General features: G+C 45.2%; 1 protein-coding gene across 3 annotated transcripts in view; it reads right to left on the reverse strand.

Annotated features, from left to right (window-relative positions):
- Nucleotides 1-27,826, reverse strand: part of PSTPIP2 (proline-serine-threonine phosphatase interacting protein 2) — a 62,648-nt gene that overhangs the window by 4,330 nt on the left and 30,492 nt on the right. For all 3 annotated transcript variants that reach the window (XM_082242151.1, XM_082242152.1, XM_082242153.1), the window contains exons 3-12: nucleotides 27,079-27,156; nucleotides 23,170-23,204; nucleotides 13,872-13,978; nucleotides 10,480-10,542; nucleotides 8,847-8,945; nucleotides 8,410-8,455; nucleotides 6,968-7,047; nucleotides 3,231-3,329; nucleotides 1,881-1,977; nucleotides 517-595 (exon numbers count right to left, since the gene is read on the reverse strand). In XM_082242151.1, the coding sequence (XP_082098277.1) occupies nucleotides 517-595; nucleotides 1,881-1,977; nucleotides 3,231-3,329; nucleotides 6,968-7,047; nucleotides 8,410-8,455; nucleotides 8,847-8,945; nucleotides 10,480-10,542; nucleotides 13,872-13,978; nucleotides 23,170-23,204; nucleotides 27,079-27,156 (783 nt within the window). The remainder of the gene's footprint in view (nucleotides 1-516; nucleotides 596-1,880; nucleotides 1,978-3,230; nucleotides 3,330-6,967; nucleotides 7,048-8,409; nucleotides 8,456-8,846; nucleotides 8,946-10,479; nucleotides 10,543-13,871; nucleotides 13,979-23,169; nucleotides 23,205-27,078; nucleotides 27,157-27,826) is intronic.

The raw sequence follows: 27,826 nt of genomic DNA on the forward strand, positions 1-27,826 counted from the left end.
GGTCGGCGGTTCGAATCCCCGTGACAGGGTGAGCTCCCGTTGCTCGGTCCCTGTACTGCCAACCTAGCAGTTCGAAAGCACGTCAAAGTGCAAGTAAATAAATAGGTACTGCTCTGGCGGGAAGGTAAACGGCATTTCCATGCGCTGCTCTGGTTTGCCAGAAGCGGCTTAGTCATGCTGGCCACATGACCTGGAAGCTGTACACCGGCTCCCTCGGCCAATAAAGCGAGATGAGCGCCGCAACCCCAGAGTCGGTCATGACTGGACCTAATGGTCAGGGGTTCCTTTACCTTTACCCTACATTAGCTATTAAGCTGCTGTTTTATGCACTGTTATGAAACTGTTCTTAGAACAGTTGGTTTTGAGATGTGTTCCCGTTTTCTCGGCTGCAAGTTGCTCCATTTGTGCAAAGGCAGCACACCACCAAAATGACTGTGATGACTGCTGCCACATTGCATCATCCCCTGATGCAACTTAATCAATTAGTTAACTTGCGATTCCCTCCTTTATCCTTACCTCCCGGGGGCTGGGGCTTGATTTCTCCCTGGCGCTGCATTCTTCTGAGTGTTGTAATAGTTTTCATAGACCACTGGATCTGCAGAGAGCGGAAGGGAGAGCAAGCAGATTGCAAAGCGGTCATTGTTTTGTAAAACAGGCTGAAGAACCATTGGCAAAAGCCACTTGCTTCTTGGCCAAATTTTGGACAGGAAAGCCACTAGAATTGTTACAGCTGGGGAGTAGAACATGCTGGGAGGAAGACCCAGACAGAACCCTTCCCCACCCTGAGTGCAACTTTTTTTTAAAAAAATATATATTATTGTTATCATTCACTTTAACATACCATACAGAAAAAGGAAAGCAAATATCCATCACCACAAAACAACAAAGAAAAAAAAGATACATCAACTAGTAGTCTCTAAACCTTAAAATAAAAATGGGCTTTTTCTATCGACCAGACTTCCTGTCTATTCCATTCTTCAAATTCTCATTATTTGTTCACTGCCGTTACATAACAAGTTTTTTTTAAATAATTTAATAATCTTTAATCCATTCTTAGATTTTACATCATTCTCGAAACGACTACTGAAATTATTTGAATGCTGCAAATGACCTTAAACTACAATTGCTATTTTTCAAATAGATTTTAAAGACTTTCCATTTTGAAAAAAATGCCTGTTTTGGTTTGCTTTTTATTTTTTCTGATATACTATCTAGTTCAGCACATTCCGCCAATTTTTGAATCCATTCTAATCTTGACAGAACTTTGTCACTCTTCCAATTTGCCGCAATGAGAACTCTTGCTGCGACTGTGGCATATAAAAAGATCTCTGTTACCTTTTTGGGAATATCTGAATCTGTGATTCCCAAAAAGGAAAGCTTCTGGTTTTCTATTAAAGGATATTTTAATACTATATGGATGTCCTCCCAAAAGACCTTAATTTCTTTACACTGCCACCACATGTGGAATAAAGTACCTGGCTTTTCTTTACACCTCCAACAATTACCTGAGACGCTTTTGTACATCTTAGAATGTTTCCAGGGAGTTAGATACCACTGACGTTGCATTTTAAGTAAATTCTCTCTCAAAGTGTAACAAACTGTAAGTTTCCAGTTTATTTTCCACAGGTTTTCCCACTGCTTCATGGTTATTATGTACCCAAAGTATTGCAACGACTTTACCACAGCCACTGTGACCTCCTCCTCCTTGACAGCCCAGTCAAGGAGGAGTCGGTACCACAGCATGCAACTTTTTGACCCACACATAGTGACATTCCCCCTCTCTCTCTTTACAGAAAAAACCAGATACCGAAAAGGGGACATGGTTCACCCACTGCTGTGATGTTCCCTGCGCTTCCAGAATCTGAGATGGCTCCACTTACTTGGTGGGACGGTGCCTGTTTTGCGGGCATTCACAAAAAACTCAATGTCCTTCTCGATGCTGCACTGCTCGAGGCTCTTGCGTATCTCCTCGTAATTCTGCAAGGTGCAAAACAGAAGGAATCATCCCTGGTCCTGAATGGGGTAACTGTGCCCCTGAAGGACCAGGTGCGCAGCCTGGGAGTCATTCTGGACTCACAACTGTCCATGGAGGCGCAGGTCAATTCTGTGTCCAGGGCAGCTGTCTACCAGCTCCATCTGGTGGGCAGGCTGAGACCCTACCTGCCTGTGGACTGTCTTGCCAGAGTGGTGCATGCTCTGGTTATCTCCCGCTTGGACTACTGCAATGCGCTCTACGTGGGGGTACCTTTGAAGGTGACCTGGAAACTACAACTAATCCAGAATGCGGCAGCCAGACTGGTGACTGGGAGCAGCCGCCAAGACCACATAACACCAATCTTGAAAGACGTACATTGGCTCCCAGTACGTTTCCGAGCACAATTCAAAGAGTTGATGCTGACCTTTAAAGCCCTAAACGGCCTCGGTCCAGTATACCTGAAGGAGCATCTCCACCCCCATCTTTCTGCCCGAAACCTGAGGTACAAGCTCCGAGGGCCTTCTGGCGGTTCCCTCACTGCGAGAAGCCAAGTTACAGGGAACCAGGCAGAGGGCCTTCTCGGTAGTGGCACCAGCCCTGTGGAATACCTTCCCTTCAGATGTCAAGGAAATAAACAACTATCTGACTTTTAGAAGACATCTGAAGGCAGCCCTGTTTAGGGAAGCTTTTAATGTTTGATGTTTTATCGTGTTTTTAAATATCCTGTTGGAAGCCGCCCAGAGTGGCTGGAGAGGGCTGGCCAGATGGGCGGGGTATAAGTAACAAATTATTATTATTATTATTATTATTATTATTATTATTATTATCCTAGTGGCTCCAAAGAAATATTCTGACAAGGGGTCAGGGAGAAAGAGGGCACACCACCTCATCTCCGAAAGTGACTTCTGTTACGTCACAAGAAGTCAAATTATCTTTCTGAGAGGGAACAAAATCATCGGGGGCAAATTCAGGTTGCCTCAGTCCCTGCCAGTCCATTGGATTCTATTTCTCACCAATGCCTCTGTCTCCATCCATTAAAAAAGCCAAACTTATTGGCACTGAACTGTGAGGGTCACAGCAGACAGGAAGCAGGAGATGTACGTTTGTGATCTCCAGAGTTAAGTGGTCCCCCAGATGTTGAAGGACTCCAGGCCCCACCGAACCTGACCATTGTTCATGCTGGCCGGACTGATGGGAACAGTTCCTGGTCTCCAGCCCTGTCCTGGAGAATGCAGACATGCGGTCCTCTACTTACCTCGTCGTTCTTGACACATTCCTGAGAGAGCTGGTTGACGTGGAGCCACAGAGCATTCCGGAAATAGTTTATCCTTTCGGTCTCTTGGCTCTCGAAGAACTGCGGGGAGAGAGGCAGAGGACAAGGCTGAATTCAGAGGCAAAATATCAGCATCTAATTCCTTTGGAAAGAACCTTGCTTTGGTCTTTTCTCCTTCGTTGGGAGTAATTATAACCTTAAGCACGGATAATAATTAGAAACTAAACCCCTGCCAAAGAAACCCCACCTTTAAAAAACATCAGCAAATGAAACAATCAGCATCGGACTTGAGAAACGGCAGAAAGTTGTCAATCTAACTTTTCAAAAGCAATCCCAAAATTGTGCAAACGTCTCGGAAGGTGCAGCTTGTGATGTTCGTCACCCCTGGGGCATCAAAGTCCCCGTGCAAAAGGTGCTGTGCAACATGTTACTCACTAGTGCAAGGGGGGAGGAATTGCAAGACAGCATTTAACTGATGCAACCAATAAAATTGTGTTCTCAGAGAGAGCCATAAGGAGGCAATGAAGTATCAATTCCAGATTCTGAACAGGCTCCACCCACACCGCCCGTTTGTTTATTATTTGTCAAAATAACTAAAACTCTTTGAAAAATGCACTGTGACATAAGCAACACACTCCACCTGTCATTGTTTTGAGGAATGTTACTCAACACCCACCCACAGCCATTATTAGGATTATCTGTTACCATATCATTACAGATATAACATTCTTCCTTACATTTCTGTCCAGCAAGGGCCTGGACTGACTCCAGCTACAAAAGCTAAGACTCTTGGACTGGGGTGTTGTTTTGTGTTTTTGATGTCATTTTAAAAAATCTTTATTTTATATCTTAACAATTTATGTAGAAATTGTTCAGTTTGGCTGTGCATTTTCTGATGAGCTATTTACTACTTTTGTTACGTTGCAATCAGGGTCTTGCGAAAGAACAATGTTAAACAACAATTTATGACCTCCTTCTACCGGTCCACAATAGAAAGTGTCCTTTCATATTGTATCACAGTGTGGTACGTTGGCCTGACAGCCATGGACAGAAAGTCTCTACAGAGGGTGGTGAATACAGCACATGATATCATGGGCTGTCCCCTGAGCCCGCTAGATGACATCGCAAGGGATCAATGCCTTAGGAGAGCGAGAAAAATTCTCAGGGACGACTCATACCCTGGCCAGTGCCTCTTTAATCTTCTACCCTCGGGCAGGAGATAGAGAAGTATAATCAGATGTACCAACAGGCTATTCCTATTCAACTCAGTACATAACATACATACAAATAAAATTATTTATGTACGTTACATAACCTTGGTCTCCCGGATCTTAGTCAAGCACAGTAAGTCCTACGCCAAAGCAGCTGTATAAAACCGCTGCCCGGTTTTCAATCTGATTAGAACTGACAAAGTGAGCCATCAATTTATACACTTGAAATCCAGTTCTTTTTCATACACTCAGGCTGACTGAAAAGCCAGAACAGAGTCTGAGCATGAGAAACTGGGGGCTCTGGCCAGGCATTCTAAATAAAAGTACATAACATTCCCCCACAAAAAAAATCATGCTGTGACAGTCTACCTTAGCCTGACACCCTCCAAATGTTAAAGGTAAAGGTACCCCTGCCCGTACGGGCCAGTCGTGTCCGACTCTAGGGTTGTGCGCCCATCTCACTTAAGAGGCCGGGGGCCAGCGCTGTCCGGAGACACTTCCGGGTCACGTGGCCAGCGTGACGAAGCTGCTCTGGCGAGCCAGCACCAGCGCAGCACACGGAAACGCCATTTACCTTCCCGCTATAAAGCGGTCCCTATTTATCTACTTGCACTTAAGAGTGCTTTCGAACCGCTAGGTGGGCAGGAGCTGGGACCGAACGACGGGAGCTCACCCCGCCGCGGGGATTCGAACCGCCGACCATGCGATCGGCAAGCCCTAGGCACTGAGGTTTTACCCACAGCGCCACCCGCGTCCCAGATGTTATTGAACTACAATTTCCATCAGCCCAAGCCAGTGTTGCATGCACCTAAATATCTGGAAAGAGCCCCATTCTTGAAAACATTTTGTTCTAAATCCTGCCTGCATCTCTGAAGCATAGCTGTCAACTTTGGGGAGGAATCCTATTCAGAATAAGGGAATTTCCCTTAAAAAATGGGAAACATTGACAGCTATGCTCTGAAGAAGGAAGGGAATTCCCTGCACAGTATATCCATTTCCATGTGGATAATTTAAATGCAATAATCTTAACACTATTTCCAGTTCCCCAAGAAAGAATGCAGATATTCAAGATGCTTTCGAGAACTCGAGGGCATCTAAAAAACAATCCCTGCCCAGCAAATGGTTTTCTTGCAACACTCTGACTTTACTTGTAGGCTGCCCCCTTTTCCGTGGGGCAGGGTGGGTCTCCTCCCTGCAGCTTTTCAAAGAAACCTCACCCGCTTGAGGAAGTGACTGGCAATCCTCTGTTTTGTTACAAGTACGCACACCCAAAGGGCAATCCAAAACACACAATATTCAAAGGTGAGGGATGAAGTTTCCTTTACACACTTATTTCTATGTTTTGGCTGCTGCTAGCTAATCTGGATTCCTCCGCCCTATTTCTTTTCGACATGAAGTGTACAGAATTCGAACCCAGAACCCAGTATTTGAGGTAAGGGGGCAGGGGAACCTTTTTTGCAGGCTGAGGGCCACATCTCCTTGTGAGTGCCCTTCCAGGGGCCACATTCAGTTCCACCCATACAGCTTTTTAAGGGGGGGGGACTAGCAGCTAGTGGCACGGCGAGCCTCTTTTAAGACTCAAGGGCCACATTCCCTTCTAGGAAATCTTGCAGGGGCCGCATGCCGGGGCGAGGGCAAAAAGTGGCCAGGGCAAAAAACAGTAGGCTAGTTTCTCCAGAGACACACCAGGCAAGGAAGAAAGAGACATTATCAAGGTTTCGAGGACATATTCCAGTCAGGCAAAAACACCAGTGAGGTGAACTGAACAAAATATTTCTGTGACGACAACACTCTCTGAGCTATACAGTGGTACCTCGGGTTACATACGCTTCAGGTTACAGACTCCGCTAACCCAGAAATAGTGCTTCAGGTTAAGAGCTTTGCTTCAGGATAAGAACAGAAATCGTGCTCCGGCGGCGCGGCAGCAGCGGGAGGCCCCATTAGCTAAAGTGGTGCTTCAGGTTAAGAACAGTTTCAGGTTAAGTACAGACCTACGGAACGAATTAAGTACTTAACCCGAGGTACCACTGTCCTGCCTGCCCCAGCATCCCGTCGCCTCAGGAGAGGCAGCCTAACCATTTTTCCCCCAATAATCTTTATTAGTTTTTCAATTAGATACTCCACATACACATATTGTATTACATTTTACCTTTATACTTGCTCTTCAGAGCTGACTTCCCTCCTTCCTTCTTCTGGTTTTTTATGTCACATATAATTTTATCACATTATTTTCTTTCATTTTGTATATTGTTATTCATTTTCCATATTTTGTCCACAGTGTATCCATAAACAAATAAATCCTCGTGTTTATACAATTCTTGTTGTCTGTCTGTATTCATTTACAGCTACTGTTAGTTATATTAGTTTCCTTATACATATTATTCTCATTATCCATCACTTTTCTTAATCTTTCCCGTTATGAGGTTTGTTTCCAATTCTACTGGTTTCACGATTTCATCTTATCTTTCCTATAAGAGGCAGCCAAACCTTTGTTATATTCCTATTTACCTCACACGCCTTGACATGCTCATTCTTCCATTCTTCCCTGATCTTCTCCAGGGCACCAACGTTCGTCTGATACACCCTGTCTGCAGTTGGAGAAATTAAAAAAAGAGAAATCTGGTCATGTCAAGAAAAGATGGGCCAAACATAGAATTGGAGATTTGGAAAGGGTCAAGTTCAATCCCACTAGCAGTGCAAGAATCACAGCTACAGAAGCTCTGGCGGTTGGCCATTCAACCTCGGTTTAAAGACCTCCAAGGAAGGGAAGTCCACCATCTTCCATGGGACTTCATTCTACCACCAAATGGCTCGTTCCGTCAGAAATTTACGATACGCTAATCTTTATTGTCATTGCCCCACACAGAACAATGAAATTGAAAAATCTACACCAGACATTCAAAACCCAACAAGCCTGCTATCCCAGCTATCCCAACCTGGCTAGCCCCCTAAAAACTCTGATCCCCCATTTTTAAATACAATATACTCCCATACAGACTCCTTACAATGCGTTTAAAACCAAAATTGCATTTGGGTAGAAACTGTTTCTCAGGTGGCTAGTCCTAGTCTTTATAACCCTGGACCATCTTCCAGAAGGCAGAAGCTGACAGAAATCATTTCATTTTTGGGGTGCACACTATCCTGTGCTATCTCTGCAGCTTTCTTATGACACCTGACAGCATAGATTTGATCCAAGGTGGGAAGAGTGCACCCAATTATTCTCTCCACAGTCTTTACAACCCTGGACAGCAATGTTTTTTCCCTGGCCGTGCATCTCCCAAACCATAAGTTAATACACTCACAGACCATAAGTTAATGCACTCTCCACAGTACAATGGTAAAATGCCATCAACAGGTCCTTTGAGAGATTGTTTTTCCGGAGGATTCTCAGAAAATATAACCTCTGCTGCTTTCTCCCCAGGTTAGGTCATCTCTCAACTCCATTCCTAGAAATCAAAACACGGAGACCTGTTCCACACACTTTCCCTCAATAATAAGTGACTGACTATTCAATTTACATTTCCTAAAGTCCACAATAATCTCTTTTGTTTTCTTTCAGCTAAGGAGTAAGTTGTTTTTCCTGCGCCACTCCCCCAACTGCTCAACTTCCTTTCTATAGGCTGCCTCCCCCTCTCCAGCCATGATTAAACCAACCACCGTTGTATCATCTGCAAACTTAATGATCTTATTAATGAGGTATTTGGGGGGACAGTCAGCTGTGTAGAGCGTTCTTCCTGATGTTCAGTCGGAATCTCCTTTCTTGTAACCTAAATCCAGCAGAAAAGGAGCTCGCTCCTTCCACCATGTTGTTAACCCTTTAGATATCTGAAGGGAATCACAGAATTGTAGAGTTGGAAGGGGCCACCGCAGATCAAGCTGCAGCTAAAGGCAGTGAAGCAGAGGTCCATGCAAAAGTTGGCAACCCAACTTTTCGGACGAAGTGAACTCACCTGAATCTTCCAGGGCTGTCTTTGTCTGAGCCAACTTCACGAAGAGCTGGAAGGGAAGCAAAAGAAAGGAGGTCAATCGTCGTTCGGCCAGCCAGGAGAGCAGCTCTGTGAGGAAGTGTTGGGCAGATGGGTCTCCAACCGCCATCTTGGTTAAGGGAAGGGGGCCTGACCTCAGCCTTCCCTAGAACTTCCATTTTGTTTATAAGGTACCTTCTACCACATGTGGTGGACCTGCAAAGAGGTAAAGGCTTTCTGGGAAATGATATATAATGAGTTGAAGAAAATGTTTAAAAATACATTTGTTAAGAAACCAAAAGCTCTCCACCACTGAGCTATGGTCCTCCCTCTTTCATCTCCCTATTTTTGGCCTCGTTTAGGGCCATACTTCGGCCCGACCCAGCTCCCTCTCCCCACGACTCCCCTTGCACCTCCCTAACCTTTTCCTGCTGCTTTTGCGTGACCAGGTTGGCGCTCCGGTGGACGGCCTGCTCCGCCTCGTCCTTGTCCCGGCACCTTTGCTCATACAGCCTCTTGGCCTGAGGGGAAACCAGGATGCAACAGGTTGTAAAGGATGTACATCAAAGGGTTACGACAGAGACCATAACAACTTGGGACCAGGCTACCTATGAGATTGGCCTTGCGTGTTCAGACCCAGAAACCTCCCCATTAAATAAATTCACACTTGACTCAAATTTTGGGTTTGGTTTTTGGCAGAATTTAGGCCACAACTTTATTGATTACAGAAAGTGACAGCTTGCATAGGCTCTGGTTCGACTAGCTCCCCGCCATACAGGTAGCGCTGACCCAGGGCACCAGCATAGGTCAGCCAAGGGTGAACACCTGGATAAGCGGAAAGCTGGGAACAGGTTATCTCCGCCACCCAAATGTCCCCCTGGACTCAGGCATGGGCACAGCTCCCTCTCAGGGGTTGACCAAACCATCGAGTCCCTGGATTCCTTTAACGGAATACCCTTCACATAGGGATGGCGAGAGCGTTCTCCCATCCCTATCACCTGAACCAGAGCTTATCCGCAACCTTACAAGTTGTGATGATTTGTTATGCAGCAGGCAAAACCCAAATGGCAACAGCCTATCAGCCAAGTGGGGGAAATTCCTGCCGTGCCCCTGTCTCAACAACAGACGACACACGATGGCATAGCAAGGTCAAGCGCAAAGCCCTAAAAGTAGGGAGAGGTGGGCAGGTGTTCCAAATGCACACGCCAAAAGAGGAAGCTCTGGGTCATGTAAGGTAAAGGTAAAGGACCCCTGACAGTTAAGTCCAGTCGCGAACGACTCTGAGGTTGTGGCGCTCATCTCGCTTTACTGGCCGAGGTAGCCGGCGTACAGCTTCTGGATCATGTGGCCAGCATGACAAAGCCGCTTTCTGGCGAACCAGAGCAGCACACGGAAACGCCATTTACCTTCCCGCTGGAGTGGTACCTATTTATCTACTTGCACTTTTGGGGGTGCTTTTGAACTGCTAGGTTGGCAGGAGCAGGGACCGAGCAACGGGAGCTCACCCCGTCACAGGGATCTGAACTGCCGACCTTCTGATCGGCAAGTCCTAGGCTCTGTGGCTTAACCCACAGCGCCACCCGCGTCCGTGAATGGGTATAAATAGGTCCCTCGAACCGTTTAGACTGTGTCCCATTGGCCAGATTGCACCCAGCTTCGAGGGACCTACCAATCAGGTATTGTGGCTGACCAACGTACCCACCCACAACACAGGGTGTTGGTTGTCCAAGCCTCACTGCACTACGTGCCCTCTTTAAGGAAGGATCCGATTTGTCCTATAAATTTTCTCTAGATTGCTTCGATCTGTGGCAGCAACACAGCCACAGGCATCAAATATAATACCTGCTCTGCTTTTGTAAACTGATCTTTGGATCTCCCTGCCTCTTGACACCAGGTAAGCGCTGTTTCATTCTCTCTGCAAACCACGTTGAGGCTTTCTACACTCAGGCTCATTTCGCCGAATGAAGCTGAACCTGCTTCACCACACGACTGCCAGAGAGGTGATCTGCAAGGGCACGTGGTATTTTAAGAACCAGAGGAGGAGAATTAACTCACGTCCAGGGTTTTCTTGTACTGCAGATTCCGGTTTTTGTGAATCGCGTCCATTATGAGTTCAATCTGCGGGAAAAATACCAGGGTTAGTGGAGCCATTTGCTCCTCAGCAGAACAGGGAAGGAAAGAGAAATCCGTTTCCCCTTTCTAAATATAGAAGGCCACACGCGTCTTACAAGGAGAGGAATTACCGCGAACGTCTTCCGCTTCATCTTGCAAAACTGAATTGTCATGTCTTTGCTACAGGCCTCCGACTGGGACATCTAACAGAGAATCTGAATCCCACTGAATTTTTGAGGTTTGTTAAAGGGTTGTATTTCCTGATACCCGAAGCAGAGCGCCAGTAAAAGACATTCAATCATGCCGAAAGCACAGCAGCTTCACTTTGCTTCCTCATGTACTACTTGAAATTCTTTCATTCTCTTTGCAGGCCCATGGCGGCTAGAAACTTGGTTTAATTTAACCAAAGTTGAGTTTCCCTGTTGATTCAGGTCAGAGGAGACAGGATTTTCAGCCAGGCTTTTGGGCTTGATCTTGGGGAGTTTTACGATACTACTATGCTTCTTATTTTTTATTGGTTCCAAAGTTTAATATTTTATTGCTAAGTCGCTTTGAGTTCACTGTTCCTTTAAAAAAGCAACTGATACGTGCAATAAAATAATGGATTCATAGCTGGATCCTGCCCTACGCTTTTCAGCGGGAGGGTACAATTATGGAAGCTCTCAGCTCGAAAAGGAAATTCAAAACCAAAAGCTTTTCCTCCAGAGCTTTGAAATGCAGAAATGCAAGATATCGCCCTCAAACAAGGAAGCTGTGCTGTGCTAACTGGTCTGGGCCCTATGCGGTTAAGGTGCAAGCTGAATTTTGTTCCACTAGCCAAGGAGAGGGGGAAGCAGTTGAGAAAGGAATGAGGAAATTAAAATGGGCAGACAAGAAACTATGCCTTGTCCAACAGCGGTGGAGAAGTTCAGGTGCTGAATGGAGGTTGTTTTCTTCTTGGAACCAGAGTTCATCACATTTTAGGGCTCCCAAACACAAAGGGAACTGGAATTGACACCTGCAGGGTGGAGCGGGAAGCACAAGTGTGTGTGTTTGTGTGCTCAATCCCCGGAGTGGCAGCCTATTTATTATTTGCACCCAAAGATGGCAGAGATTACCTGTACCTGAACATCACAATCTGCGTGCCTGAGCTCAGCAATCCCTGGGCTGCATGTGGCTCTGTGTTTAGTTGTGTGAATTCCCAAAAACCATTATTTTGCTTTTATCAAAGTTCATACACAATTTCATTCTGGACAGATAGTCAATACAGGAATTTAACAATCGCTTTAAACCAATTCTTGTCCGTGAAAGCAAAATCGTATCATTTGCCTATAGGAGGATGGGAATGCTTAATGCATTGAGTTTTGGGCTGTGGGCGTCCACCTGTTTTAGTGACGACGCGAGGTCGTTAAGAAAAAGGTTAAAAAGAGAGGGAATAAAGATGGAATCAATGTCAGTGAATCATCCTGTGTCTGTGGGGAGTCTGCTACAGCCTTCCAATAAGAATATATATATATATATATATATATATATATATATATATATATAGCGCTATGGTTATCCCAGTTGTGATGTATGGAAGTGAGAGCTGGACCATAAAGAAGGCTGATCGCCAAAGAATGGATGCTTTTGAATTCTGGTGCTGGAGGAGACTCTTGAGAGTCCCATGGACTGCAAGAAGATCAAACCGATCCATTCTGAAGGAAATCAGCCCTGAGTGCTCACTGGAAGGACAGATCCTGAAGCTGAGGCTCCAATACTTTGGCCACCTCATAAGAAGAGAAGACTCCCTGGAAAAGACCCTGATGTTGGGAAAGATGGAGGGCACAAGGAGAAGGGGATGACAGAGAACAAGATGGTTGGACAGTGTTCTCGATGCTACCAGCATGAGTTTGACTAAACTGCGGGAGGCAGTGAAAGACAGGAGGCCTGGCGTGCTCTGGTCCATGGGGTCACGAAGAGTCGGACATGACTAAACGGCTAAACAACATATATAAAAACCAAGACACAGAAGAAAACAATGGCATGGCCCTCCTTCCTTATATCAAGGGCACTACAGACAAAATCAGCAAAATCCTCCATAAACACAATATCAAAACAGCCTTCTGCACCAACCAAAAAATAGCCAATATCCTCAGAAACCCAAAAGACAAAATCCAGCTGGAAAACCAAGGGGTCTATGAAATACCCTGCAAAGTCTGCCCAGCCACGTACATTGGACAAACAAACAGACGAATAAATGCACGTATCGCAGAACACAAGAATGCCGTCAAAAAAGAAGAAAAAACTTCCTCTCTTTTCCAACACATGAAAGAAACAGGACACGAAATTAATTTTGCAGATTCCAAATTGCTCTTTAACATGGAACATCACCACAAGAGAATAATCATGGAAGCCATCGAGATAGAGAAACACCCTCACAACATGAACAAGCGTGACGACACGTCCCGCCTGCCAGACATCTGGAAATTAGCCCTCCCCACAAAAACCGACACCAGAACCAGAGGCACACAGAACGCCGTCACCAATCAACCACACCAGACCCAAACCCAGACCCTCTCCACAGACATATTACAGACTCCATCCAGTAGCCAAACTATAGTGGCACCTCCGGATGCTGCACCCCCCTGCAATCCCTACACAGATCTGGCTGGCACAAGGCACAAAACCACAGCTCGCCCCTATACACGAAGCCAAGCCAGAGCACAACTAAATGCAGCACAGCCATCTTCTCAGAAAAACTCTTCACAAGCTCAAGAGGTCAAGACACAAAAGCTTTAGCAACTAATCTACACTTAATGACCCACCCAGTGGTATTCAGAATATCACTCATGAAATCACTCAAGATATCCCTCAAGTAATTAAGGAACAAAAGAAGAAGAGGCACACTAATCTAGGAACTTCCTCTCTGCCCAGAACGTTGGAGGCTATACACCACACCCCTCAACAGTATTTATAGGAACTCAAACACCAGATTCTGCTCTGTTCCAGTAACAAGAAGCCGAAAGCACCAGCCTGAAGATGACGAGTGAGACCTCGTCGAAACGTCGCACAGACACCCCGACTCTTACACGGGAAGACACCCGAAGACACCAAAACCTGCATATATATATATATATATATATATATATATATATATATATATGACCTATTGCAGACGTGAACCTTGGGCCACCCTCCCCCTTCCCCAATCTTGTCACTCATCTTTCCTGTCCCGAGCGGAGAAGCCAAGTGACAACATTTTGCAGAATGCCGTATCTCTAGGAAGAAGCGGGACAGGCCTCAGGCGGCAAAATGGGACCGGCCACCCCCATCTGTCTCCTAGGACCTTCTCCAACCCCTCTCCTGCTCCTGACCTTTTTGCGATGGAGCTTTTGCTTCTCCCGGAAGTCCTCCATCTTCCTCGCCTCTTCGCGCAACGTTTGGGCCAACTGGATGTGGCTCTGCCCGACGCTGTCCACCTCTGAAAGCAAGGATATGTTAAGAAAGAGATAAAGAGATAAAAGTGTCATATGTGTAAACTTCAGTAAGTTAAAAGTGATGTTGTGCAATTTTCCTATTACTATTTATATACTGTTAAAATTGGTTAATTGTAATGAATTGATGTAGCAACTACTGTGGTTTTTTCCTTTGTTATTGTTGAATTCTAAATAAAGTGTTATTCTTAAAAAAATAAAATGAAAGCAAGGAACGGTATAACCAAAGAATCACTGGAAGGAAATGTAAAGGCAGGCTTTGTTCCTCCTAGCCACCCAATTCTGGAAGGAACGTCACTTTTACTGCTGCTTTGCAGAAGGGAAACCGAGGCTGAAGCACAACAGCAACATTCCCAAGGTCATCTGACGCGGAGTTTCTGACTAAAACACTGTGATTTTTTTATATACAGTGAATGTTGCCGTTTTCATTACTTAATTTTTTGCTTAATTCTTCTATAGCGGCAATAATAATGTTGGGGAAACGCCGCAGAGCAACTAGCAAAACAGGATGCCGTGTGAACGCTCCAGTATAAATCCACCACTAACACACAATTGTTCCGTCAACCACATGTTGCAGAATACAGCCCCTAAGGAAACACCAGTCTGCAGGGACAGGGTTTAGAAGGGCTTAATAGAGATCTTCCCATCCAGCTAAGGTGCTCCCCACCAAATTAATATGGGGCTGAACCATAGCTGTCAACTGTCCCTTATTTGGTGGGAAACTCCCTTATCCCAGCCCCGTGTCCCGCTGCTGTCCCTTATTGATAATGTCCCTTAAATTTCCCAGGTTTCAAAGGAAGCAGCTCCTTTCCCTCCCTCCCTGCCGGCCAGGGAGGAGGGAGGCTCCAACTGTGTTGCTCGGCTGCGTTGCTCTGAGAACGACTGGGGGGTGGAGCTTGCATGCCTTGTGCCGATCAAATTGGCCGCATTGCCTGGGGACTCGCCTTTGCTCAGCGCTTCCCAGCGGAGAGGTGACAGTGGTTTTCCTTGCTGAATCCCCTTTGCCAGGTTGCTGCGCTGTGGGAACCACTGCTTGAGGCTTCGTTTGGCTGCTGGTTGACTAAAATCCCTTATTTTGGCTGCTGATCCCTTATTTTCGAGGCTGCTAGTCCCTTATTTTCAAATCTATAAGCTGACAGCTATGGGCTGAACAGGGATAACAGGTGCCCTAGGGAGGCAGTGGAATTACCAAAGCTGGTACCATGCGTTCAAGTTCACAAATTTTGTTGAATTAAACTTAATGTTTCTAATTGGAATTTGAAATGAAGATGCAATTAATGGCTACTGTTCGGATTGCTCTCATGTTATTATTGTCCTTCGTAGGCCATGCAAACCGCTATTCTGAATAATGATTTTTAAGGGTGGCGCTGTGGGTTAAACCACAGAGCCCAGGACTTGCCAATCAGAAGGTTGGCGGTTCGAATCCCCGCGACGGGGTGAGCTCCTACTGCTTGGTCCCTGCTCCTACCAACCTAGCAGTTCGAAAGCACATCAAAGTGCAAGTAGATAAATAGGTACCGGTCCGGCGGGAAGGTAAACGGCGTTTCCGTGCTCTGCTCTGGTTCCCCAGAAGCGGCTTAGTCATGCTGGCCACATGACCCGGAAGCTGTACGCTGGCTCCCTCAGCCAGTAAAGCAAGATGAGTGCCATAACCCTAGAGTCGTCCGTGACTGGACCTAACGGTCAGCGGTCCCTTTACCTTTACTTTACTAGGGATGAGTTTATGGAACTCAGGAAGCAGTGCCCCAAAAAAGTTTGAGAATCACTGAGCAATGGCATGAAAAGGGCAGAATTTCGAACGGATAAATAAACGAATCCTTAGCTGCTCGCCTTTTCTGTCCTATTGTACAGTCTTCACTGATGCTTATTTTTAAAAGGCTATGGTGGACTGCCAAAAGGGGTTTGATAAAATTCTATTCTAATCCGTTCAGATGCCTGAAACGAGGGCGAAGGAGCCCTTGCTTCCCACGAGACCTTTCCCAGTCGCGTTTTCACCGTTGTTCACCAGCTCCTCCCTGTGAGGAACAAAGACAACTTTGGGAATTCCAGGGTCAGTCCAGCCAACACCAAAAAAATGCCACTAAATTGGCAACGTGGGAAACGTCCCTGCCTGGAGGCTGCCTATCAAGCTGGAAGCCTTCCAAGGCTGAGAATTTCCAGAAAAAAACACCAACCCACATTTCATGTTGCCGGCAAGAAGGGTTCCTAGAAACCCCGTGGACTTTTGCAGAACCGCTGCCCAGATCTTACAAATGCATTTTGAAACGCAGACATTCCTGGCGTTGCACTGCTCTCTGTTTCCATCCAAGGATCCTTAATGTGTGCCAGTTTTTCTGTGCCGCCTGTCAAGGGCGGTGCGAGTGTTTATTTCTGCTCCACGTACCCAGGGTGGAAAGACAGGAGTGATTCCAACTAAAAGGCCTGAGAGAGTCATTATGCAAACAAAGGCAAGGAGCTCGTGGCAGAATCAGAGGCTGGGTGGACTATGCTATGAGACGCCTTAGCCTCCCTTAGAGGAATAAAAAGGAAACAAAGGATGCTATGGTGCAACTGGTCTGGGAATTTTTTTTTATTTGTTTTTTATTTAAATTTCCACACAAAAAAACAACAAAAAGCATACAACAAAGGAGAAATAAACAAACAAAAAGAAAAAAGAAAACACTCTTATTAATCAATTTTAAGTATCATCTACTTATTTACACAACATTAACACACGTCTTGACCTGCCTCCTATCCTGTTACGGTTTTCTTACATCTTTTATTCTCCTGCAGTTTCTAAATCTGTGATTTACGCATAAGAAGGTTTATGTTAGGCCTACTGTAGTTTTTAATTTGTTACAGTTACTTTCAATGTACTTCACAAATTTACTCCATTCTTCAATAAGCTTTGTTTCTTTTTGATGTCTAATTTTGTTTGTCATTCTTGCTAATTCTGCATATTCAAATAATTTTGTTTGCCAATCCATAATTGTGGGAGTCTCTGCTGATTTCCAATTTTGAGCTATCAATATCCTGGCTGCCGTTGTCGCATACTGAAATAAATTCTGGTCTTCTCTTTTAATTTCATCCCCAATTATTCCTAAGAGGAATGCCTCTGGTCTTTTTAAGAAGGTGTACCTAAAGATTTTTTTTAGTTCATTATATATAAGCTCCCAAATTTTTTTAATTTTGTCACGCACCCACCACATATGGTAAAAATCGCCTTCCTTCTGCTTACATCTCCAACACATTTTATTTCCACTTTTATACATTTTATCCAGTTTTACCGGTGTGATGTACCAACGATACATCATTTTCTCCAAATTTTCTCTTAACGTGGTCTGGGAAAATTAATGAGCAGACGCTTAGATTTTATTTCATCAGAACTGACAAAAATGGCGCCTGCTGCCTGAGCAGGACTTTTGGCTCAGTGTGTGATGATTTACTGCAAACAAAAGATTTACCAGTTGTTGTTTTTTTTTAAAAAAGGGAGAGCCTTACAAAGTTCACACAGAAACATAATAATGTTTGCCTTAACTTGCTTGTGGAAACAACTCAGAGGTTATTAAGAAGAAAAACGATAACAACAAGAAGATCGAAAGATGGGACCAAAACCAGCAGAAATATGAGATGATCGGACCCTTACTGAACTCGAAGCATGGGAACCTCCAACAAAAATTTAAAATTTGGCAAGATATTTGGACTTTTTGATACGTATTGGTATAATTTGGAATAACTACTGTGATATAATTGGATTGTTAAATGGAAAACTTAATAAAAAATTATTTTTTTTAAAAAAAGCAAACAAAGGATGCTATCTTATATTGAGTCAGAGGATCTCAGGAAAGGGCAGAGCAGATCCCTTGTGTGGAAGACTTTGCCCATTCAGCTCTGAAACTGGCATCTCTAGTCCCCTATCTGACACCCTGAACTATTCAGCCCCGGCACAAAAATGGAAGCAAGAAGAATTACAGACAAAAGAAGAATGGCAAATGAAATTAATGGACTATGCAGAATTAGATAAATTCACAGGAAGGATTCGAAACCTGCGGGATCAGAGATTCTCAGAGGACTGGAGTAAATATGTGAACTATCTGAAAAGCAATTGTAATCAACAGATTACACTAGCAGGACTACAAGAAGTTCTGCAAGGAGGACTTTGTGAAATATTGCAAGGAAGACTTTGAAAAGAATTATAAATTAAGGATAATTAAAAGTAATAGAGAAATTAAGAAATGCAGAATCTCTCAGGTGTACGCGGTGAGAGTCGAGTTGCCTTTTGGACACTCTGGGTACCAGTCTTTTGATGGTGCTCCATGACACGATGGACAGGGCAGACCCGGTGTCGATCTCCATGTCACATGGAGCTCCTTCAATGAGCACCGTGACGTTCAGCTTGCGTCGCGTAGGCGAGTTGGTTTGGCCAATCGTGGTTCCAGACGGGCAGCGGCAGTTGGTGAGAGCGAAACAACTTTCCTTGGCAGACTGGAGTGAAGACTTGAACTTGCGAGTCGATGAAGGGGGGGTGTCAGACGGAGCCGATCGGCAGACCTTAGCGATGTGGCCCCTTCTGGAACACTTCCTACAGATGGCGTCTCTGAATCGACACTTGGCACGGGAATGGTTGCCTGCGCAGCCAGCACATTCCGGTTGGCCCTTGGACTTCTGTTGGAACTTCCTGCGCTCCTGCTTTGTCTGGTGCACGTCATCGTCTTCACTGGAGGATGCCTCATCACTGCTGGCCTCTTCATGATGCACCGGAACTGGCTCCCTAGCAAGACGCGGGCTGCTGGACTTGCGGATCTCCTGGGCGGAGCGTTCAGCAGCTTCTGAGGCCACAGCCTCCTCAATGGCTTTCTGTAGCGTGAGGTCTGGCTTGGCTAGGAGACGCCGTTGCAGATGGATGTCCCGGACCCCGCAGACGATTCGATCCATCAGGGCATCGTCTAAGTCTCGGAACTCACAGTGCATTGCAGCCTGTCGCAGGGCGGTGGTGTAGTTGTTGATTGACTCCCCCTCTGCCTGGTTCCGGTGGTAGAACGCATGGCGGGCAGCAATCTTGGACGGCTTCGGTGCGTAGTGGTTGCGGAGCTTCTCTTGGATCGTGTCCCATGGTGTTGCCTGGACTGCTTCAGGCGCAACCAATGCTCGGGCCGTCTCAAACACCTCAGGCCCACAGAGGCTGAGGAATAGGCCCCGCTTCCGATCCGTTGATACTGCTGTCAGCTCGTTGGCTTGGAGGTAGCAGTCGAACCGAGCAAGGTAGGAGTCCCATGATTCAGAGGCTGGCGCAAACGGCGGTAGAGGCACAAGTGAAGCCATGATTCCGATGCCGACGTGAAGGGCGATAGATGGAACACAGCGCTCTAGCCAGAACAGTCAGCTCTGAATTGGTTCTGCCCAGTGATTTCGCTCAGTGATTTCGCTCAGTGATTTCGCTCTGTGATTCAGCTTAGTTCAGAGGCTGGCCGCATCTGGCTGTGCTCTGATGCCCATCTATCCCATCCTCGTCGCCAGTATTAAGTTGTGGGTTGACATAGCAGCCGGCACAGCGATTCCTTCAAGTAGCTCTTTATTAAGGTAAGCTGGAACAGAACTAACTGTGAACAGCTCAGCCGGCCTGTATTTATAGGCAGCCGGCTGTCAACATTGTAACCACCACAGCCCAGAGTTCCCGCCTAAAATAACTGCCGCGGACCTGAGTGAAAACTATCTACAGACCTGAGTGAAAACTATATACAATATCCCCCTGTTGGCCCAGGGTGAAACTACACTACATAACAGTTAGGCCTACTGTAGTTTTTAATTTGTTACAGTTACTTTCAATGTACTTCACAAATTTACTCCATTCTTCAATAAGCTTTGTTTCTTTTTGATGTCTAATTTTGTTTGTCATTCTTGCTAATTCTGCATATTCAAATAATTTTGTTTGCCAATCCATAATTGTGGGAGTCTCTGCTGATTTCCAATTTTGAGCTATCAATATCCTGGCTGCCGTTGTCGCATACTGAAATAAATTCTGGTCTTCTCTTTTAATTTCATCCCCAATTATTCCTAAGAGGAATGCCTCTGGTCTTTTTAAGAAGGTGTACCTAAAGATTTTTTTTAGTTCATTATATATAAGCTCCCAAATTTTTTTAATTTTGTCACGCACCCACCACATATGGTAAAAATCGCCTTCCTTCTGCTTACATCTCCAACACATTTTATTTCCACTTTTATACATTTTATCCAGTTTTACCGGTGTGATGTACCAACGATACATCATTTTCTCCAAATTTTCTCTTAACGTGGTCTGGGAAAATTAATGAGCAGACGCTTAGATTTTATTTCATCAGAACTGACAAAAATGGCGCCTGCTGCCTGAGCAGGACTTTTGGCTCAGTGTGTGATGATTTACTGCAAACAAAAGATTTACCAGTTGTTGTTTTTTTAAAAAAAAGGGAGAGCCTTACAAAGTTCACACAGAAACATAATAATGCTTGCCTTAACTTGCTTGTGGAAACAACTCAGAGGTTATTAAGAAGAAAAACGATAACAACAAGAAGATCGAAAGATGGGACCAAAACCAGCAGAAATATGAGATGATCGGACCCTTACTGAACTCGAAGCATGGGAACCTCCAACAAAAATTTAAAATTTGGCAAGATATTTGGACTTTTTGATACGTATTGGTATAATTTGGAATAACTACTGTGATATAATTGGATTGTTAAATGGAAAACTTAATAAAAAATTATTTTTTTAAAAAAAAGCAAACAAAGGATGCTATCTTATATTGAGTCAGAGGATCTCAGGAAAGGGCAGAGCAGATCCCTTGTGTGGAAGACTTTGCCCATTCAGCTCTGAAACTGGCATCTCTAGTCCCCTATCTGACACCCTGAACTATTCAGCCCCGGCACAAAAATGGAAGCAAGAAGAATTACAGACAAAAGAAGAATGGCAAATGAAATTAATGGACTATGCAGAATTAGATAAATTCACAGGAAGGATTCGAAACCTGCGGGATCAGAGATTCTCAGAGGACTGGAGTAAATATGTGAACTATCTGAAAAGCAATTGTAATCAACAGATTACACTAGCAGGACTACAAGAAGTTCTGCAAGGAGGACTTTGTGAAATATTGCAAGGAAGACTTTGAAAAGAATTATAAATTAAGGATAATTAAAAGTAATAGAGAAATTAAGAAATGCAGAATAAGTGATAAAGAACGGAAAATCTTCAGAGGTTGTTGACGGAAGTCTAAAATATTGCATAAGATAAGAAGTTATGTTAAATGGTAGTTGGAATTGATATGCTAAAAAATTAATAAAAACATATACGTATATAAAAAAGAACTATTCAACCCCAGAGATTCACATGCCGTGCAATTACGGTAACATCTCCTGTTTAGCAACCATGTTCAAAATTGTGCCAGCCTAGTTTGGGGACTCCTTCATGACATCCGCAAGCTCTGCGCACCAATCCTGACCTGCTCCTCAATTTTGGGGCAACCCAGTCAGCTGGGCAGGATATTATTATTATTATTATTATTATTATTATTATTATTATTATTATACCATTCCCTTCCTAGCCTGCTAAGAGGGTTGCAATATGAGAGGGCTGCAATGACAGCCAGCATGGTGTAGTGGGGTAAGGAAACTAAGGCCTGGGGGCCGGATCCGGGCCTTAGTTTGTCTACCCATGCACCCATGCCCAATCACCTTCTAAATCCGGACAGCAGACAGTCCGGGAATCAGTGTGTTTTTACATGAGTAGAATGTGTGTTTTTATTTAAAATGCATCTCTGGGTTATTTGTGGGCATAGGAATTCGTTCATTCCCCCCCCTCCAAAATATAGTCCGGCGGCCCCCCACAAGGTCTAAGGGACAGTGGACCGGCCCCCTGCTGAAAAAGGTTGCTGACCCCTGGTGTAGTGGTCTAGGGTGTTGCACTAGGACCTAAGAGGTAAAGGTAAAGGGTAAAGGGACCCCTGACTGTTAGGTCCAGTCGTGGCCGACTCTGCGGTTGCGGCGCTCATCTCGCTTTATTGGCCAAGGGAGCCGGCATACAGCTTCCAGGTCATGTGGCCAGCATGACTAAGCATGGTGAACCAGAGCAGTGCACGGAAACTCCATTTACCTTCCCGCCAGAGTGGTACCTTTTTATCTACTCGCACTGGTGTGCTTTCGAACTGCTAGGTTGGCAGGAGCAGGGACCGAGCAACGGGAGCTCACCCCGTCGTGGGGATTCGAAACGCCAACCTCTGATCGGCAAGTCCCAGGCTCTGTGATTTAACCCACAGTGCCACCCGCATCCCAGGACCTGAGAGACCTGGGTTCAAATCCCTGCTCAGGAACCAAGCTCGCCGAGTGACCTTACGCCTGTCACTCATTCTCAGCCAAACCTACCTCACAGAGTTGTTGTTGTTGTGAGTATAAAATGGGGAGGGGGCGAACTGTTTGTGCCGCATTGAGCGCCTCGGAGGAAAGGTGGAATATAAATGGAATGAGGAGGTAAAGAAAAAGTAAGGTACAGTGGTGCCGTGCAAGACAAATGCCTCGCAAGACGGAAAACTCACTAGACGAAAGAGTTTTCCGTTTTGGAGGTGCTTCGCAAAACGGATTTCCTATGGGTTTGCTTTGCAAGACGACAATGTCTTGCGAGTTCCTGCTGGTTTTTTTCCTCCCCCCCCTTTTCTAAGCCGCTAAGCCGCTAATCAGCTGATCCGATCAGCAGATAAGCCGCTAAAAGCCACTAATAGCGCTAATCCACTAATCCTTCAATGGGCTTGTTTCGCAAGACGAAAAAACCGCTAGACGAAGAGACTCACAGAACGGATTCTTTTTGTCTTGCGAGGCACCACTGTACTGGGTTCCCCTCCCCAATAAGCACGGCTTTCTGAAGGCTTTGGCAGTTTACAGCTGCGAAATGAACTGCCCACTTTGCAATCACTGTAAGTCTTCCAGGGAGGAAATGGAGTAAAGGAAATTAAAATGCCAGAGAGTGCCATGAAATTCAGGGTGGGGAGGAGGGGAGAGGAGAGAGAATTATCTAAAAATACATGGCTTTCCCCCCAAGGTAACCTGCAAATATCAAAGTATTTTGAGCCAGTGTTTTCACTCTCTTGTGCATGTGTTTGTACATCTCTTCACATTAGCTTCACACACAACCCGAGCCACAGTTTTGCACATTGTGGAGACCGTTAAAAGTTACTTACGTTGCTTAAAAACCTCAAGAGCTCTTCTCAGGGTGCTGGAGGAAATGCAGAAAAAGTGAGGGGGGGGGAGAGAGAAAGAAGGAAACAGTTAGAATCTGGGAAACCTTGGAGAGAGGAAAAAATCATCAAATCTGTTTTTATGCCACACGCCAGAACAAGACTTCCTTGTGAACTTGCATAAACTGGCCTTGTTTCAACACCGGGTGATGCAACCTTTGAAATTCAGAGGACAAATTTTTACAGCTGGGCGTGAGGTCCTGGGCTTCTCTTCCGCTGCCAGAGACCTCCTCAAAAGCACTTGGCGGCCGGGTAAATATGCCAAGATTTCTCAAGAGGGGCTGGCTCAAAATCCAAGGCTGAAAATCCAAACAAGACTTCTCTCTTTCACACACATATACATGCAGATGATTTAATATGGGGCAGCTCCACTGGGAAAGTCTCCTGCACAGCTCCTCTTGACTGCAAGGGGGTTGTGCAAGAGACCTTCCCAGTGGACTCTGCCCCATAAGCAGGCTGTACCCTGTAGCGCAGATCCACCCATTTTCCACTGGAACACCTGTAAAAAATAAATGCTGCTCTGTTATATACCTAGGAAGAGGCCAACCCAGATCTAGAAAGAGGAGTTAACAAAACCCTTTTGTTTTAGGCAGGCCTAGTACACAATTTTGCTGCATTTTTTTAAAAAAATAATTTAACTAACTTTATGTATCGTATCACTTGATTGCACAAAAAATAATTTTTTATTAATTTTCCAATATTAATTTTCCCCAAACTTCTGGTTGGTTTTTTTTAAAAATAAACAAAATGTTAAAATTATCGGTCATTTTAAAATAGTCAAACGATGACTAAAATAAACTGTACCTAAAAAGAAATGAGAAATAAATACTTCCTGATTTTATCCATATTTTTAATTACGCTTACAGTTTTTTTTATTGTCTGGCTTTTGTCACTATTTTTGGAAGTAACTATTTTATACTAGCAGGCGTAAACATCTTAGAGGCGTTTTGTTTCTGATGAAGCGATGTCTCAATATTTCTAAATGAAATAAAAACACATCAGTGGTAAGGCTACCTTTGCTCGCTACAATGGGATTGTGGCAACCGATGTCTCTGAGAGCTTCCTGAGCCCCGAAGGAACACCCTTGGATTTCCCAGTGCTTCCTGTGGCTCCCAACTCACCGTGAATTGCACAATCCGTTTCGGAGACCCCAGTCCTCTTAAAGGGGCTATTTGTGCATTGTGGCTACCAAAAAAGGGTGTGCCCAGTTACAAATCCTATTTGTGTCAGCAGGTCACTGGGAAATACCTCCTAAGAGCTTTTCCTATGGCTCCCAGCACATGCCCCAATGGTCACGCAACTCGGCTTAGAATAAGCTGGAATTTAAAAATACAAGATACAACTCAGGGGTAATGAAGGGTAAAGACAAGGGTTTTGAGCAGGGGCAGATTTAGGTTTGATGAGGCCCTAAGCAACTGAAGGTAATGGGGCCATTTATCTGTCCAGCTGTCCTTTGTCAACAACAAATGGTCACTGTTTTTGTGTGTGGAATATATGCTATATGGTAATTTGTGGACCTAATAGGTATCTAAAACCATTTGCACATGTTGCCATGCAGCCAGTCCATGCAGAATGTAGGCACCCTATATATAAAGGTAAAGGGACCCCTGACCATTAGGTCCAGTCGTGGCCGACTCCGGGGTTACGGCGCTCATCTTGCTTTATTGGCCGAGGGAGCCGGCATACAGCTTCCGGGTCATGTGGCCAGCATGACTAAGCCGCTTCTGGCGAACCAGAGCAGCGCACGGAAACGGCATTTACCTTCCCGCCGGAGTGGTACCTATTTATCTACTTGCACTTTGATGTGCTTTCGAACTGCTAGGTTGGCAGGAGCTGAGACCAAGCAACGGGAGCTCACCCCGTTGCGGGGATTAGAACCACCGACCTTCCAATTGGCAAGTCCTAGGCTCTGTGGTTTAACCCACAGCGCCACCCGCGTACTTACCCTATATATAGAAATGAGCAAACCAGTTTTATTTTAGGGAGCAGGTTAGCAGGCGGGGCCCATGACTTACATCACAGGAGCCTACACAACACAAAACACTGTTGCTGTATGTAGTTTTAATTTTATTTGTTTCTTATCTTATATTCTGGAAATGTACATCCAGGCTTTTTGTCTTTAAATTTGTTTGGGGGCCCCAAGAGAGTGGGGCCCTAAGCTATAGCTTGTTTAAAAAGGTAAAGTTAAGTCCAGTCATGAACGACTCTGACAGTTAAGTCCAGTCATGAACGACTCTGGGGTTGCGGAGCTCATCTCACTTTACAGGCCGAGGGAGCCGGCATTTGTCCGCAGACAGTTTTTCCGGGTCATGTGGCCAGCATGACTAAGCTGATTCTGGCGAAACCAGAATACAGCTTCCGGGTCATGTGGCCAGCATGACTAAGCCGCTTCTGGCGAACCAGAGCAGCGCACGGAAACGCCGTTTACCTTCCCGCTGGAGCGGTACCTATTTATCTACTTGCACTTTGACGTGCTTTCGAACTGCTAGGTTGACAGGAGCAGGGACCGAGCAACGGGAGCTCACCCCATCATGGGGATTCGAACCACCGACCTTCTGATCGGCAAGCACAAGAGGCTCAGTGGTTTAGACCACAGCACCACCCGCATCCCTCTTGTTTAATTTATATGTAAATCCAGCACTGGTTACGAGCAAATCTGAACCCACAAAAGCCAAAGGATTCCTCCTTTTTTTATCTACAGCTCCCCAAGTTGGCTGCCTCGCCATACGGCAAAACCAGCCACCATGAGCAATTTAAAGCAGTGGAGCTTCCCTTAAGCCACAGCCTTTTCTAGTTTCCACTAAAGCAGGAACTGAATTCTGAGCACGGGCAACAATGATTACTGGAAGAGCCTACTTGGGCAGAAATGAAGGGAACTGCGGTTACGTCACACACGGTTTTCAGACCAGCGAGTGTTTTTCCAGCAAAAACCCTCCTCGCTTTCACAATAGACTCAGGGACTTTTTAGACTGGGGGCAGACGGCTGTCCGAATTCTGGACCAAAAACAGACATGTCCTCTGCAAAGCAGTTCCGTTTTCGCAAAGTGGTTTTTGGAGGGTACGCTTGAACTTTCCTCTCCCCATGTGGTCCCCCACTCACACCCACAAAACTGCTCCAAAGGGCAGGGGGAAACCCCTCAGAAGAGATTTCCAGTGACGCGGGTGGCGCTGTGAGTTAAACCACAGAGCCTAGGACTTGCCGATCAGAAGGTCGGCGGTTCGAATCCCTGCAATGACGGGGTGAGCTCCCATTGCTCGGTCCCTGCTCCTGCCCACCTAGCAGTTCAAAAGCACGTCAAAGTGCAAGTAGATAAATAGGTACCACTCTGGCGGGAAGGTAAACGGCGTTTCAGTGCGCTGCTCTGGTTCGCCAGAAGCGGCTTAGTCGTACTGGCCACATGACCCGGAAGCTGTACGCCGGCTCCCTCGGCCAATAAAGTGAGATGAGCACTGCAACCCCAGAGTCGGCCATGACTGGACCTAATGGTCAGGGGTCCCTTTACCTTTACAGGAAGAGGAGGGGACCTTCATAAGGGCAAAAGGAGAGCTGCCTTATTCCAAGGCAGACTCCACAGGCCAGAATCGCCCACACTGGCTAGCAGCCGGCTGTCCAGTCCTTCCGAGACAGGAGCTCCTCCAAGCCTTACCTGGACATGCCAGGATTTGACCCTGGGACCCTTCCCCGAGTGCCTTCCATCACGTAGCTAGAACGTCTTGCGCTAATGGAAGTACGTTGCTGGAATCTGCCCCTATTTTCATTCAAAGGAAGTCCAGAGGTTGAGCCAAAAATGGGGTCTCCCCCCTTTTTTATACACAAACAACAACACAGTTTTAGGGACTGCAGTCACTCACTTCAGCTCTGTCTGCCCGCAGGGTTTTTTCCGCGATAAATTAATCAGGTCCTTGCCATATCTCTCTTCTATAGAAGCCCTGTTGCGTGGGAAGAGAAAGTTTTTGTTTGTTTATTTGTTTGTTTGTTCATATCCTGCCTCTCCCCCTCCCCCCCACAAGCCAGGGACTCCAAGTTGGCTTACACAAAGCAACACATATAAAATACGGGAATGGCTAAAACATATAGAAGATGTAGAACAATGGCAAGAGAAGTTGATGAACTATGCAGAACTGGCAAAAACAACAGACAGACTAAGAGAAAAGGACAACAGAGACTTGGGAACCATTCCTATTATATTTGCAGAAACGAAGAAAGCCAACAGACTTGATGGCAGGATTTAAATAAACATTCACATTATCAGCATTAGAAAATGTTTAGAAGATAGTGAAATATAATTATGGTATATTTACTTTTATTTTTATGCTTTTAGGCTTGAAGTTATGTTATTAATAACTTTTTCTGTTAGGAGGTAGCAAAGTGGGTGAAAAGAGAAACAAACCAGAAGCGGAAGTTGGGGGAAGCCTTGGAGGGGAGGGAGGGAGGAATATATAGTAAATGTGAAGAATTTGAGATGTATGCAAAGAATGAAAAAGGAAAATGAATTTAATTTTTTTTTAAAAAAAAATTAAATTAAGTAAACAGGTTGGGTGGCCATCTGTAAAAAAAAACATATATAAGATTAAAAAATGCAAAGTAATTTGAACTATA

This window comes from Podarcis vaucheri, assembly GCF_965113315.1.
Source record: "Podarcis vaucheri genome assembly, chromosome: 11".
Lineage (NCBI taxonomy): Eukaryota > Metazoa > Chordata > Lepidosauria > Squamata > Lacertidae > Podarcis > Podarcis vaucheri.